The following is a 16,898-nucleotide window of genomic DNA, read 5'->3' on the forward strand; positions in this document are numbered from 1 at the left end:
AAAATTATTAATTATTATATTATTAACACATCAGACATTAATTAGTAAACTAGACATCCAGTTTAAAATGTTAATAACTGTTATTAATATTATGACCATTTCAGACACAAGCAACACTTAAAATATTTCTCTTTTGCTGTTGTTTTTGTTGCTCTAAAACATGTTGACATTCTGTGGTTCATACTATGTATGGTGCTGACCTCAAGCTCACCACCTCCTGACCCCCCATCCTAAGTGCTGGGACTACAAGCATGCACAGTTACTCCTACTGTATCTTAGAAACTGCTAATGGAAAAACAATTCTAAACAATTCTTTAGGATACAAATATTCATACCACAATTACAGCATTTGATGCTCAAGGTTCTTTGAAATACAAGTGCAGATTATCAGTGGTTCCGGTGTGTGTGGGGTGTTGGGGGTCTGAGGGGGGCGGTGTTGAGTGAGGCCAATGCTGTGTGGACCCAGCTGTGATGAGGTCTCTCTTTCTGATGGTTTCATTCACCTAACATGATGGTCTCCATCCATCCATTTCCTATAGAGTGGTATAATTTCTTTCTTTAACTTAATAAACTTTAATAACACAAATCTTTAAGCTCAATGGTGGTGGCACATACCTTTATTCTCAGCACTTGGGAGGCAGAGGCAGGTTCTGAGTTCCAGGCCAGCATAGGCTATAGAGTGAATTTCAGAGAAACCTGATCTCAAAAAAAAAACAAAACTAAAACCAAAACCAAACCAATCAAACAAAAACAAAACACAACAAAACACCCCACCCCTCTAAAAAAGAATTGAAAAAAATTTGAAAAACATGAAAATAAATAAAACCATCACACACACACACACACACACACACACACACACACACACACACACGATGATCAGGCCTCTCATTAAATTGCTAATTACAATAATGACCGCCATCCTGCCATATTGGCAAGTATCCATTATTCCATTATCTGGGCCACAAGCATTCCACAAAAAGTCTTTTTCGTCTTAATAAACAGGTTTTTGCATTGGGGAACTTTGATTATTCCAGGAATCCTAACCCAAATCACATAACTCTCTCCTCCTTCTTTCCTTCCGTGGTCCCCTCTTTTCTTCCCTAACTTGTCCATCACTCTTCTTCAGGAGTCTCTAAGCTCTCTTCTTCCTGGGCTGTTAGTTTAGTAAGCATGAGGCAACTCGATTTCAAAAGTGGTTTGGGTTTTGCTTTTTTTTTTTTAATTTCAAGAGGCACATGATTGATTCTCTGCCAACTTCTGAAGTAGTTTGAAGTGACTGACAAGTGTGTATCTTTAAAGTAAATTTTAAGTTATTAAAATTCATCCACAAGTATCTACTAATACAGTTGAGAACCCTGTAGACTTTAGTTATTGTTAACTGTCTGCCACTACAAGGCCAGTTTCTGCGACTAGCTAGCAAGTTAAGTTACGTCAAAGTTCCCCCACCTGCCGTTGTCGTACTCCATTCCCGTGTGGATCTGGTTCTCCATGGTGAAGTTGATGCTGAAGTTTGCATATTTATCCTTTTGCACATTCCTAGTTAGCAGTGCATACTCGTCGGATTGGAGATGTTTGATGACATCAGGGAACCAAACGGACAATCCGTAGTACCTGCAAAAGCAAAGAAACGTGTTTGTAACAGCACGGCACGGGGGCTTCCTTACATACTCAGAATGGCAGTGGTTCTTAGAAGCACTTCCAGGTATGACTGGCACCTTGAAACATTTGAACCAATTATCACATAGTACTTGGTATGGTACCCCTGACTACACATGCCTGGCGAGTGCTATGCCACTGAGCTGTGGCTCCATCTTGAAGCCTCTGAATAGCCTTAGAAATGGGGACTAAAATCACATGGTCAACCATAAAATCACATGCCCAAAGTCTCCCCTTTTCCCTTCTTCCTCAGACCTTCCCAACACTAGGAAAGGGATCCCTCAGGTTCTTTTTAATAAAACCATGACTTGCCACTTACATTCTTAGAACATATTAGTTATATCATGTGATAACCATTTACTGAGCTCCTTATGTGTCTCAAAATATATATACCCCATTCCTTCATGGGGCTTCCAGAGCAGGCCTAACTTACAGTCTTGAATTTCTGGTTGTGAGCCTTTTTTTTTTTTTTTTTTTTTTTAAAGAATTATTTATTTATTTTATGTATATGAGTACACTGTCTCATGTCTTCAGACACACCAGAAGAGGGCATTGGATCCCATTACAGATGGTTATGAGCCACCACGTGGTTTCTGGGAATTGAACTCAGGACCTCTGGAAGAGAAGTCACAGCTCTTAGTCACTGAGCCATCTCTCCAGCCTCAAGTCTTAGTTTTTAATGGCTACATGATCTCTCCAGCTCTCTTTCAGTCCTTACACCAAATCTAAAAATGTCTCCCGGGAGCTGCAGAGATGGCTCAGCAGTTACTAGCCCTTGCTGCACCCCATGACCCCTGGAACAAGCTGGCTTTCTCCAAACACCTGGAACTCCAGATCCTAGGAATCCAGTGGTCTTTTCTGGTATCAGTAAACCATGTGCATATAGCCACAGATATGTAAATAAATAAACAAATCTTTAAAAAAGCAAAAGCTAAAACAAAACCCTTTTGTCTAGGACTGAGTAGAAAGTGCCCCAAGGAATAATAAAGCTGAGGAGAGAACGGGGAGTGTGGGATGGAGGGGTTGTGGTTTTAAAAAAGGAGGGAAAGGGAGGAATAGAGGAGGGAGGGAGAGGAAAAGGAGACAAGGAAGGAGCCAACTCAGGGAAGAGGTGAAGGGGTGAGGGAGTGAGGTCAGCTGACTGCGATTGTTCCTGGTGGAGGGTGGTGCTGCCAAGGGGAGGAGGGGAGGAACAATGCCCTCAAGCTCAGGGAGAAGCAGGCAGGAGACAGGGCAGCACACAGGTGAGTCACCCAGGGCTTTATGTGACTTTCTAAATGCCAAATGAGTTTCCCAGCAAGATCAATAGAGGGCTAGTTTATTAGTTATAAATTCTATAACTGTCAGCAAATGTGAGTTGCAAAATAAATCTATTTCTCAGCTCTTCCCATCAAGTTATAAAAGAGCTGAGTTCTTACAGGGCTGAATTCTAGCAAGTTAGCAGAGTCGGGTGATGATTTTTGTTTTTAAAGAAAGCGCGTTTTAAAAAAGACAGAAAGAAACGACTGGGAACTACAATGTGATTTTGTCCACCAAGAATTCAAATATCACTTACCCGAAGGACAGGGTGAACCAAACAATCGTAAGCTTTATGGTGTTTTCCCTGACTGGGTAGTTGAAGCATCTCATAAAAGTCAACCAAATCTGTAAAATACTAGATGATTAGTGTTTTTACACAGTTACACAGCAAACCTACTCCCCAGGCCTTCTTGTCAAATTATAAAAGATCCGAGTTCTTACAGAGCTGAATTAATTTCCACAAAAATATAAAATCTTAAAATCAATACAGAAACAAAGGCTGAAATCTTCCTTCCTTTTTTCATCCTTCCTTCCTTCCTTCTTTCCTCCCTTTCTTCCTTCCTTCCTTCCTTCCTCACCCACCCCCTCTTTCTTCTCTTCTTTTGCAGCACCAGTGACTGAACCTAGGACCTCAAGTGTGCTAGACAAGTGTTCCACCATTGAACTACATCCCCACGTCCCCTTTTACTTGTTTGTTTTGAGACAGGTTCTCACTAAGCTTCTCAGGCTGGCCTTGAACTTTCAATCCTCCTGCCTCAGCCTCCTGGATACCTGGAATTATAGGTCTTACCCACCAAGCCTGCCCAGGAACATTCACTTTTCATCTTTCTGGAAGCCAATAGATACCAAGACGGACTTTCATTACCCTAACTCCTGTCCTGACACCTTCCTTCCTCAAGGTGGAGCCCATCTGCTAGCTCTGAGCCAAAAGGGGTCCAGTTTCCTAGTCCTAGTGCAAGAGATGAGTGTCCTAGATAGAGGGACATGTCCTTCTCATTGGAAAGGCATAGTTTAGTCCCTCTTTGACCACCCCCAAGTGTCAGATGTCGACATACAGGCTGTTATGCAACGCATACTTACTCCATACAGTTCTGTGCGGATCCGGACAAAACACCTCCTGTACCATGTTCCGGTGTCGCTCTCGATTTCAATCAGCTCGTCTATTTGTTTGGGAGTCTTGATTTTATTCACCTGTGGGCGGCAGCAGAGTGCAGAGTGCCACACTCAGACCACTCAATTCTTTTTTTTTTTTTTTTTTTTTTTTTTAAAGGTTTTTGGAGACAGGGTTTCTCTGTGTAGCTCTAGCTGTCCTGGAACTCACTCTGTAGACCAGGCTGGCCTCGAACTCAGAAATCCGCCTGCCTCTGCCTCCCAAGTGCTGGGATTAAAGGTGTGCGCCTCATAACGGAAAATGGTATTTGGTAAGAATTCTTCATACACACGAGAACACTGGTAGAGACCTGCACATGTGAAGGTCATCTAAAGGATCTGAATACGACTTAGTGAGGGAGATGCCATGGAGAAAGGGGGAGAGGAGCAAGCGGGAACAAGAGATGACAAGAGACAAATGCCTCCTGTTGCATCATTACTATAAAGACCCATGCCAGCAGATCAAACACCTGAGAGGTGAGCTTCTGCGTTTGCAGTTACTTTGCACTTGGATATTATTTGGGGGTAGGGACTACCTAATTATTGGATTAATGTGGCTTTTAAATGTCGACCTTCATCTGTAGAGCATTGCGATGACCTGTCCTTCCTTTGCCCACAGACCAGCCAGTGGCTGCTCAGTGATACCCATAGGTGGCTGCAACGGAAGATGTTCCTACTGAGAATCACCAACCCGGACTCTTCAGTCACATAACGGAAAAGATGAAGGTTTGGTATGACAAGGTTACGCCTGTGGCTTGAGGTAGCCTCTTGGAGCAGATTTTCAATACCGGGGAAGGTATGATGGAGGTGGGGAGAGAGAGAGAGAGAGAGAGAGAGAGAGAGAGAGAGAGAGAGAGAGAGAGAGAGAGAGAGACAGAGAGAGAGAGACAGAGAGAGAGAGAGAGAGAGAGAGAGAGAGAGAGAGAGAGAGAGGAATGATGGGTGTGGCGAGCTCGCCTTTCCCTGTTTGGGGATAAAGAGAACACAGTGTGTATGCTATCTTCCCTGGGGGCTGAGCGAGCACTTCTGAAGAACCTGCTAATATTCTATTGGAGATACTGTTTGGAGGCTGGGTCGCTTGGTGTTTTCAAATTGTGCTAGGTAGGGTGTATCTCCTTTTGACTGTAAGTAAAGACACTGGACAAAGTGGTTTTTTTTTTTTCCTTAACAAAAATCCATTTCTGAATTAAACGAGTTTTAAAATAAAGTATTTGGAGAACTGGTTTTTCTTTTCTTCTCCTTTTTCTTTTCTTTTGAGAGGGTGTCTTAACTATGTTGCCCAGGTCAGTTTTAAACTTGAGCTCCTGCTGCCTCAGGCTCTGAAGTTCTGTGCTTACAACAGTGTATTTGCAATGCCCACTTTAGATTTTTTCATTCTTAAAAACAAAGCAAACAAGCAAGATTCAGTATTTAACTTTTTTTTTTTTGAGACTTCCACCTCCCCAGTCACCACTCTTTGCTTTTCATAATTCACTGGTTCTCATGGGAAATGTAAACATCAAGCATCATAGTCTTCAAGCAGCACAACCAAGTGAGAACATGTGAGGGAAACTATAGTCACAACATCCATTTTGACTTGGCAGAGAAAAGGCGTCCTGGACTCCAGGATTTGGTCAGAGACTGACAGAGAAGGATGCTACTTGCCAAGTGTGGGAACTGTGGAGGAAACACCAAGAGGGAGGAATACCAAGTCATGAACACCTATGTGTAGGAGAGAAGACAGTGTGCTGGGCAATGGAGAAACATTTAGGCTTCTTGAAGATGAGTGCCAAGATGTAGGAAGCAGCTGAGGCCAGCCAAAGAGAACACATGGGGTTTAAAGAGAAGTCATCTGGGACCTGGGGAGATGGCTCAGCAGGTAATCGTGCTGTTCTAAAGCACGAGGGCCTGAGTTTGAATCCCTGGCACTTTGGAAAACTCAGTAGAGACAACACTGTGGTGGCTGAAGAAAGACCCCCCCCCCCAACACACACACAAACACTGGACACTCTCAGTACTGTGGTATTCTAATTATCCTGTAGATAAGAAGCTGGAGTGTGGTCTTATTGCTCAGGTCATGAGACAATCCAGTAATGGAACTAACTTTTAAACTCAGATATATCTGTTTTACCCAAGAGACCCAGTGTTACCCTGAATTTTGTGGTTAAGCAGTAGGTGCAAGCAAGTATCAGCTGAGGCAGGGGAGTGGCCTGACAGGGCAGAGACCCCAGTCTTCTCTGATAATAAGACAAAGAGAATCTATCGGTGAGATCCCTACAACCAAGGCCTCTGGTACTGAGCCAGGAATAATAAATCTGAGATTAAACTGTGGTCTCTCTGTTAAACTTTGTCTCTCAGCTTAGTATTATTTAACCAAACACAGAGGCTTGGAGTTTTAGATAGGTGTGAGTTGGTTGGTAGTCTCTGGGCTAAACGTAACCCCCTGCCTATTTGTGTAAATAAAGTTTTATTGGAACACAGTCAAGGCCCGTGGTTAAAACATTCTGTATGGATGCTTGCTTTTGTACTGGAAGGACAGAGCTAAGTAGTTGTGACAAAGACTCTATGGCTGGCAAGGCCATAAAAGTCTTGCTCCTTATAGAAAACTTCCTGCGCTCTGGCCTCAAGGATTCTCTGAGGAGCAGACTCACCGTGAAGACCTTCTCTGGCTGGCCCCGGGCTCTCATGTTGGTATCATGAATTAGCTTCAGAATCATCCAGGCTTCATCATGTTTTCCCACCTAAGAAATACAGAGGCAGTCAGAGGCTAGGGCATTTATAGGCTTTGCTTTTCAGTAATTGCTGGGATTTCAGAGCACAGGAAGGTAATCGTGCAGATGCGTTTAGCCATCCTATTCTCCACTGAAGCACACAGGCTGAGGGTACCACTATATAGCTGTAATTCAAAAAATGTACCTTCAACTAGAAATACTACCTGTGGACAATAACGCTTCATTTATTAAACAGGGAGCAATACCCCCCTCACTGAGTGAAAGCTATTTGCTTAGGGAAGAGTATGAGTGCTTTTAATCGTGAGACAGCTTTTATACACCCCTTTGCCTACCGGATGTCTCCACCAAACCAAACCCTTCAAAATTCCATGGTAGGATGGGAGAAGGCACCTCCCAAAGAGGCAGACACGATTTCCTGGAAACAGCAAGGAAGCCTTTCCAGTGTACGTGGGCCCCTTGTGCTTTTGTAACAACAGGCAGTACCTCCAGCAAGAACCGAGGGCTTTCTGGCATGAAGGTGAGGGCCACCACAGAGGACACACACGGGAGGGCACAGACAATGACGAAGACACGCCAGCTGTGGAACTGGTAGGCCGAGCCCATGCTGAAGCTCCACCCTGGAAAAGAACAGAGGAGTGACAGTGAGCTCCCGTACCCTCTAGCTGGACCAGTCACCGTGTGGTGTGGCCCCTCAGGGATTCATCAGGCTTACCGTCCACAGAAAGGTAAATGGATCTGTAAATAGCTACAACGGCCCGGTCAATTTAAGACCCCCTCCTCCATCACCATGGGCTGTGCTGAGGACAGAGGTGCCCCAAATCAAAAGAATCACAATCTAAGCAGAGGGTACACGTGGGGTTCCCGCCACCGCGCTGGGTGTCTTCTCTTCATATCTACAGAACATGCTTCACTCTTTCCCATCTGCCTGTCAGGAAATGGCCCTCAGTGGTTCCCAACCAGGTTTGGGGGTGAGATTCAGGCAGGCTTTTTTTTTTTTTTTTTTTTTTTTTTTAAATGTAGCCCATGCTGGCCTTGAACTCATAATCTTTCTGCCTCCTCTTGACTGCTGTGATTATACATTTGTTACCACACCTGCTTCCCAACTAGGTTTGAATAGGACACAATTTCCTTCCCTCCTGTCTCCCTTTCCTGGACAGGTGGAGGAGTGGTGTGGCCCTGGATGCTTTGAGCTCCTGGCCTCTTCCTGCCTCTTCCCCAGATCTTCACAGCCCTCCCACGTTGGCCTCTGAGGCGCAGAGACGCCAATGTGTGTGTATTACTGGTTTAGTTTTGCAGTTCCTACAACACTGTAAACTGTCCTTTCATTAGAGCATCTTTAAAGGGCTGTCTGTGGGGAAAGCTGACTTCGCAGTGTCCTTATCAGAAACAAGGACTTTTATCTCTGCTCACAGGCATCCTAGGGAATAGCAAGGCAAATCCCAGGGGACGTTATAAAAACGAAAGTTTTGTTATACTATAATAAGAACAGTCTCGGTGGGATACAGACAGAAATCCCCTCGGGAACTGGCGTTTGCATGAATGTGAAATGAAAGGAGAATTCAGCCAGCTTTCCCAAGGGAGAACAAGGCACATCCAACCTAACTGAGGCCAGCGCTCGATCCACAGAGGGACCGGTGAACTGTGTGAGGCAGAAGGCCAGTCATCAGCAAAGCATGGTGATTAGAAGGCTTCTGTGAACAAAAGTGAGTAGTCTATGTCTCCTCCCCAAAACTGTACATTTGTCCTTTGTGGGACTCCTGGAAGTCTCTGGAAGTGACATAATTCCTTCCACAAGCTGAAGTCACAAAATCTTCACTGCCAGGATTCAAGTTGGAATCCCACACCAGCACCCAGACTTGTGACAACATGTGCTGTCGGCAAGTGGTGTCCACACCAGTGGCGTGCAATATTAATCTTGAGTTAGTTTTGCTCTGAAAATTTAATATGGGGAGACTAAGTGGGTTGCTTCATTAATCACACGATTAGTTTTTGGGAAGCACGATTACTTTCGATATTTTATATTGCCTAGACTCAAAAGGCTCACATATCTAAAACTGCAGAAGAAATTCTATGGCAGAACAAAGAGACCATAATGTTCTCATTTCCCGTGATTTCCGAGCTTTGTAGAAAGACTCTCTTTAATGAACTCTAAACCTTGTTACTCCCCACACTGAGGAAGAAGATTTCAGTGGCTGAGTTCAATTTAAATTTCCATGGAAATTTCCATGGAAAAGTGATCCCACCCCCATCAAAGGTTCTCACCCCAACCTCCAGAACCTGAGAATGCAGATGTTTCAAGCCACATGGGGGCGAGGGGGTGTCACGACTATTATTAAGGCAAGGCTCCCCAGAGAAAGAGGATACCCAGTACTGTTGAGGGGAGCCGAAAGCAATGTAAGCATCCTAAGAAAGAAGACAGGCAGGGGAGTCGCAGGTTTGCTTTCTATTACGGTGATGAATACCACGACCAGCAGCAACATGAAAATAGAAGGCTTATTTCATCTTAGAGCTTACAGGCCACTGGGAAAGGAAGTCAGAGCAGAAATCTGGAGGTAGGAACTGAAGCTGAGGCCACAAAGAAACACAGCTTACTGCCTGCTCCAAGGCTTGCTCAGCCTGCTTTCTCATACAATCCTGGACTACCTGCCCTGGAATGGTATTACCCATAGTGAGCTGTGCCCTCCCAAATCAATACTAACCAATAAAATGCCCTACAGTCTCCCCTGCAGTCCAGTCTGAGGGAGGCATTTTCTCAGTTGAGGCTTCCTTTGTCAGATGACTTTAACTCCTGTCAACCTGACGAAAATGACCAATCAGCACACAGAGGGAAACAAAGAAAGGTAAGATACAGGGTAGAAGGGAACAGTGGGGAAGAGAGATTTGAAGGAACTGTATTACTGCCTTTCAAGATGTAGGGAGGGGCTACTAGTCAAAGCATGGGGGCGGCTGGAGAGATGGCTCAGTGGTTAAGAGCACTGACTGCTCTTCCAGAGGTCCTGAGTTCAATTCCCAGCAACCACATGGTAGCCCACAACCATCTGTAATGGAATCCGATGCCCTCTTTTGGTGTGTCAGAAGACAGCTACAGTGTACTCATCATATATATACATATATATATATATATATTATAGTAAAAAATAAAAGCATGCCGGGAAGTGGTGGCGCATGCCTTTAATCCCAGCACTTGGGAGGCAGAGGCAGGCGGATTTCTGAGTTCGAGGCCAGCCTGGTCTACAGAGTGAGTTCCAGGACAGCCAGGGCTACACAGAGAAACCCTGTCTCGAAAAACCAAAAAAAAAAAAAAAAAAAAAAAAAAAAAAAAAAAAAAAAAAAAAAAGAAAAAAAGAAAGAAAGAAAGAAAGAAAGAAAGAAAGAAAGAAAGAAAGAAAGAAAGAAAGAAAAGCATAGAGGGGACTGGTAGAAGAGCTGGGAATGACATAGACCACAGTAGCTGTAGGTGTGTTCTATTAAACTCCCATGAGTCGGTGTCTTAGTTGTTTGTCTCATAGCTGTGACAAACTCCTGACAGATCAACTTAGGGAAAGAGTTCTTTAGGCTCATGGCTGGAGACAGGCAGTGGGAGCATCTTAGGCTGTGGCCCCAGGTGCAGGAGACAACTGGTCCGCCATTGCTGCAGCCTGGAAGTAGATAGGGAACCTAGGTGGAAACCAGTCTGGACTAACCCAGAAGGCCTGGTCCCAGCAAGACACACAGTGAGGCCCTGCCTTTTAAAGGTCCCGTGTGAGTCCATGGGGACACTTCATATCCAGAGCGTAACAGCTGCCTTGCCTGTTAGGAGTTAAATTTTAAAATGCAAGTCAGGGCACTTTGCTGTATTTCATGAAAGCCTTCCACAGCTTCATGTGCATGTGATGCCAGTGTCTCCCCAGTCTCCTTAGTCCTGGAGGTGCTTGTGTGTGTGTATACATGAAAAATCACTACAGGTTACCAAGATCATGGGTTCTCGGGCTTGTTCTTTCTCTCTGTCTCTCTCTCTGTGTCTCTCTCTGTCTCTCTCTCTCTCTGTCTCTCTCTGTTTCCTTCTTCTCCTCCTCCTTCTCTTCCTCCTCCTCCTCCTTTTTCTTCTTATGCTCCCTCCTTTCTCTTTTTTTTCTCCAAATTCACACTATATAGCAAGACAGATTTGATTCATATTGTTGATGCACGTAGAGCAAAACGTATTTAAATGTGTCTATGAAAATTTATTTATATTTGTCTATGAAAATGTATTTACAGCCGGGCGGTGGTGGCGCACGCTTTTAATCCCAGCACTTGGGAGGCAGAGGCAGGCGGATTTCTGAGTTCGAGGCCAGCCTGGTCTACAGAGTGAGTTCCAGGACAGCCAAGGCTACACAGAGAAACCCTGTCTCGAAAAACCAAAAAAAAAAAAAAAAAAAAAAAAAAAAATGTATTTACATATGTCTACGAACTTGGCCAGTGTGTTGTCACCCCCAAGACACCCTCTGATACCGCTTGTCCTTTTGGGGTCTACTCTTCCTCCAGCCTGGCCCCTGGTGACCACTGATCTCTTCTCCGTCGTAATAGTTTTGTCTTTTCAGAATGCAGTGCTAATGGAATCGAACCATGGGGCAGATGTTTGCTTTTTGAGATGGGGTCTTGCTGTACAGCCCAGACTAGCCTTGAGTTCACAATCCTCCTGTCTCAGCCTTTCCAAGTGCTGTGATTACAGGCACACATCACCATACCTGGACGGTATATAACTTTGTGAATGTGGTTCTTACACTTAGTATGACACATTTGGGATTCATACAAATTGTTATGGATGTTAGTGGGTTAAGGACTGTTCTCAGTTTAGGGTATTTATTAATAAATCTGCTATGGACATTTATACGGGGGATTTTATGTGCATCAGTTTTGTTTTTTAAAATATAAACTTAGACACTTGAATCACATGTTGTTGTTTTTTTTGTTTGTTTGTTTGTTTGGATTTACTTGTAAAATTTTTATCACTTTATCACTTTATTACTTTATTTATTTATTTATTGTGTGTCCCTGTGAACACTCACTTGTATTCTCTCTCTCCTGTGTGGGTTCTGGGAATTGAACTCGGGTCCTTAGGCTCAATGGCAAATGAGACACCTCATTGCCCTCAAATATCTGGTTAATGATATAGGAAGACACTGACTGACCTGGTCTCCACAGAGGCTGCATTGCCATGTTCAGTGTACTGCATCTCTGACTGGTACCAAGCCTTCCCACTATCGTCTTCTAAAATGTGTTTATTTCTCCTGATAGATAACTAATAACTGTCATTATCTTTTAATTTGCTCTCCCTAAAACCTAGTGATCTCCACATTTCCTTTTTGCTCGTCTTCACACTTACAGCACCCGTGTGTGCCAGTCTCCACACGCGGCGTCCCGTGGCCTGGAGAGCTAGCCTCCATACCTGGGCGTGGATTACCAGGCTGATTTCTCACTCCAGGGCAGGTAGAGACCAGAGGGGGAGGCGGATTCTTTAGGAAACACAAGTGACCTTATGACTCATTCTGGACCAGGTTAGGAAGACAGACGAGGGAGCAGACAGGGTAGAGCCCTCGGGTGTCTTCAGGAGACTTTTCTCAAGAACTCTCTCCATATAAACTCCTTTCCTCATTTTGAGCTATTCACAATGTCAATGTTAGAATTAAAGCCTGTGCTTATGAAGTAGGCACAGCCATCCTAAACTGGTTACCCTTTACCTATTTATAACTGACTGACCCGGAGAGAGGGGGGAGTGTCCTGGAGCAGTGGGAGGAGTCCTGGCAAGGGAAATGGACGCCCCTCCTCCCATGATATGTCTACTGGAGTCAAAGACTCATAGAAATACTCCGGGGCCTGAGAAGGATGGCAGACACCCACACGTGCATTGAGAAATGACCTTATGATCTAGAACACCATACTGTGCATTAAAGACGAAAAGACATGAAAGACGGAATCCCTGACTGCCATCGCAGCTCAGTTCTCCTGAGCGCCATTTCAAGGAAGCTTAAATCTGAATGCAAGCTCTCTGCAAACCCTTCAGAACAATCTCCAAAGCAGGGCAAAGAAGAGGACTGTGGGGTCAAACCCCATTCCACCAGGAAAACGGGCTGTGCGTTTCAACATGTCTGCACTTAGTGAAATGGGTTCTCTGAAACCGAGCCTCACCGTTTGACACTGCGACCTTTATTGTTATTTTGTCTTAAAAAATGATTTTTGCAAAGTTGATGTTTCTAACTGTCCTTTGGATTCTGATAAATCCTCATTAAAATGTCATGCTGTGGGATTTATCTACAGATAATGTAAATTCCATGCAAGGGAGGACCTCAATTAGGGCGGTACAGAAGGCTGTTATAGCTTGGCTCTGATCAGGGTGGTGCTAATAAATGAAAGAGGGACGGATCTTGCATAATAACCAAGGCCCTTGCCAGCCTCACCCTGCTGTCGCTACAGGGCCCTGTGCCTGCCTCCTCATCTGTCTTTCCAACTGCCTCTTGTTCAAGGAATACAGGCAAAGTATAAGACACACAGAGCTTGTACATTTTCCCTAGGCTTTATCCTGGAAGCCCTGATAGCTTGGTATCCAGTGTGAGGACCTGCTTTCTGGTAACTACTTATGCTATATTGAAAAAAAAAAAAAAAAAAACCTGTCTTTGTCAAGATGGAAGATTTTAGATGCAAGACTGAGATCCAATGTACTAAAACAAACAAACAAACAAACAAACAAAACCCTTCAGTATTGTACAGGACGCCAAGTCTGAATAGCTAAGAAATAAATCATCTGCGTGTTTTCACCTTGATCTATCACAAGACACAGACCAGCAAAAATTCTCTTAAGGGAGCTCAAAATTCATTTTCTGCAGTGAGAATGTGGGGCAGGGGGAATGGTCAGGTGAGTTTCTGATATTATTGCTACAGAAATAAAAAATTTATATCCTTAACGCGTCACGGGCTTGAAATATAAAACCTACACAACCAGCGTAAAACGTGAACGTGAATCTCTGGCTAGCGACTCGGGTTGTTGGGCAGCCAACGCCATCTGTGATGCTAAGGCTTAACTACCTGCAGCTGCGCAGTCCCTCAGAGCTGTTCATGTCTTCTTTGTATCAAAAGAAGGAAAGATGGGAAGATAAATAAATAATGAGGTTAGTGGGCAAACTGGGAGATACACGGGGGCAGCCAGCCATCGGATAAAAATCATTCTCGTGTCAGATCTTCCTGAGGGAATGTGGAAAACATCTAAGTAGAAAAGAGAGAAGCTCCCCCCACCCAACAGGGTGAAGAGCAATGACTTCATTTTTATATGCACATAAAACATATCCTCTGCTCTAGAAAAGCTGTGGTCTGGAGACGGACTGTGCTGTTTTGGGTGGTTACACAGGGTGGGAGGAGGTCGCTCCTGGGCAGCTTCCTCTTCTGACATTACTTCGCTAACTTGTAAACTTTACATAACCTTTTATTGCTTCTCGATTAAAATGAAAAAACAAATCACAGCCCCTAAGCCTTTGACTTTTGAGTGACTCTGTGCCTGGAGGAAGGAAAGGGAAGCTAGAATTACAGAGGTGCCATTATTCAACATTGGCATTTTCTCAGGAAATGGCATGGATTCTGACTGCGCTCAATGTGAACTTGAAAATACAGTGCGGACCTATGGGGACCCAGGAGAAAGGACCAGAGACAACCCTGTGTCTGCACAGGAAAGAGAACTGGTTTTACGGACTGACCTTTTAGTCTTGGGGAGTTGAGGATAGTGGGAAATTGAAGAAGGAAGTTGGGGTAATTTAACCAAAGCTAAGGTTGCATGCAAAACTTTTATGGAAATCCACTTTGTAAGATAATTAAAAATACAATAAATAAAAAGAGGAGTTTGAACACAGATATCCCGATGGGTGGATGCCCAGAAGATATGGGTTATTGCTATTATTACTGTTTTTTTTTGAACAGGGTCTCATTAAGTATCTCCTGCTGGTCTCATACTCACAGAGATCCATCTGCTTCTGCCTCCCTAGTGCTGAGATTAAAGGTGTGTGGCACCGCATCTGGCCCAAATTAAATGAATTCTCAGTATGGGGCATGAGACAACTCCCAAGGAGGCCCCAGAAATCCCCAACACAGCACACATTGGATTTAGGACATAAAGAAATCAACCTGGGAGAGGAAGGTATGGAGAAATGACTTAACGTGAACACTAGGTACTCTTCTAGAGGACTAGGGTTCAAGTCTCAGCACTCACATAGAAGGTAAGAATCATCTATAACTCCAGTCCCCAGGGAATCTGACGCCCTCTTCTGGCTTCTGTAGGTACTGCATTCATACAGTGCTCAGACATACATACTAAACAAAACCCCTCAAAAACAAACCAAACAGACAAACAAGTCAATCTGGAACTGACCTAAAACCCTTCCTTCCTGCTGCATAGCTTTTATGGTGGTAGGTCTATGGCGTGCTCTGCAGGCTACTAGGAGAGAGGAGTTGTCATGTGTCTACCCAGTGTGGAGCTCTGAGTATTGTAATAACTGACCTGCCAGGAAAGATGTGTCCATTGATAGAATAGGGGCATGGATGTTGTGGGGTAGCCAGCTAGTTTCTCTTTGTCCTTGAGGCTTGCTTGTCGGGAAACAATACAAGCCTGTCATTGTTAACCTGGCAGAGGCCTATGATCCAGGAGGATACAGACCCCAGAGATATGGTGAGGGTACTCACTACTGTTATTTTGCTAAGTAGACACATATTTATTGTCAAACTGCTTCTAAGTACTTATATCTGAACCTATAGATTACTCTCAACCTTGGCCAGAGAAGTTTCTGTCTGCTGTGGGAAGCAGTTGATGCTGAGATTCATGATTGGTTGAAGTGCAGAGAAACGTCTGAACCCGAAGTGTGGGGGCAGCCTCCGTTCTCTTCCCCCCTGATGGTGTCAGTCACTGAGCAACGCAGTTCTATTTTTGTGATTTTCCAAAACGTGTTCCTTTTTCCCTCTCATCACACCTTTCCTGGGCCACCTTACTAGACAAGGACGCAGTTGGTTCAGATCTGCATAGCTGCGCCTGCTCATGGCACATTTACGTATGCATGTTACAGATATTGCCCCGAGACCTCGAGCCTTGGATCAGCCCATGGGCTTCAGCTGAAAGGGAGCCTCTGGGTTTCAGTGCTTGGCCTTCCAATCCCTTATGACTGACCAAGATTAAGTAATTTGCCTCCTGCTTCTCTACTAGACTTCGCAGACTCCAGCTGGCTTCTTCTAGCTTTTATAGATCATCAAGAGAATTTTGGATTATAAAAATTAGATCACAGGGGGCTGGAGAGATGACTCAGTGGTTAAGAGCACTGGATGCTTTTGCACAGGACTTGGGTTCAGTTCCTAGCATGGCAGCTTTCTAGGGGATCTGATACCCTCTTCTGGCCTCTGCAGGCACCATGCATATCCACAGCGCACATGCATGTGAGCAAAACACTCGTACTTGTAACATACAGATAAATCTCTTTGCAAAAATCACATTATATACCTCACTAGCTTGAAATCTTTCAGGATGAGTCCACACAGTCTAAAGGATCTGGAGCCCTTGCTCACCCTTCCAGGCTTTTCTCTAACAAGCGCATTTCCAAGCCTTCACTGTTTTCTGTTTTTTTTTTTTTTCCTGTCTTGTTTTGGTTTTGCCAATGCACTCCATCTTCTGTGTTTGTTTGTTTTTGTTTTATTTAACAGGATCTGGATACACCGCCCACACTGGCTTTCAGACCTACCATCCTGCTTCAGCCTCGTGAGAACAGGGATTACAGGTGTGTACTGCCTGCCAGTATAGACATGTTCCATCCAGTCTGCCAACACATGTTCCAGTCTGTGGTCTAGTGACTGGGAGAGCTGTCAGGTCCCTCCCAAGTGATATCTAGGCCAATCCTCCCTTCCAGCTAACCCAGAAGACTCCTAAACTTCAGTCTTCTATTAGCCAAGTAGGCATTTCCTTTGTAAATGTTTTTTTCTGATGTACTATAAGGAGTCTTCTCCTCATACTCAGTTACCTGGGTAGCCCGTGTTTTTCCACAGCCCTTAGCAGGTGCCCAACATAGAAGAAAGCCACACTGAAAGCCAGTGAGAATC

General features: G+C 44.3%; 1 protein-coding gene across 3 annotated transcripts in view; it reads right to left on the minus strand.

The window, feature by feature from the left end:
• The window catches only part of Sv2c (synaptic vesicle glycoprotein 2C), a 177,407-nt gene that overhangs the window by 21,773 nt on the left and 138,736 nt on the right, over positions 1-16,898 (minus strand). For all 3 annotated transcript variants that reach the window (XM_076927208.1, XM_076927206.1, XM_076927207.1), the window contains exons 5-9: positions 7,302-7,435; positions 6,738-6,827; positions 4,039-4,149; positions 3,215-3,303; positions 1,450-1,614 (exon numbers count right to left, since the gene is read on the minus strand). In XM_076927208.1, the coding sequence (XP_076783323.1) occupies positions 1,450-1,614; positions 3,215-3,303; positions 4,039-4,149; positions 6,738-6,827; positions 7,302-7,435 (589 nt within the window). The remainder of the gene's footprint in view (positions 1-1,449; positions 1,615-3,214; positions 3,304-4,038; positions 4,150-6,737; positions 6,828-7,301; positions 7,436-16,898) is intronic.

This window comes from Arvicanthis niloticus, chromosome 29, assembly GCF_011762505.2.
Source record: "Arvicanthis niloticus isolate mArvNil1 chromosome 29, mArvNil1.pat.X, whole genome shotgun sequence".
NCBI lineage: Eukaryota > Metazoa > Chordata > Mammalia > Rodentia > Muridae > Arvicanthis > Arvicanthis niloticus.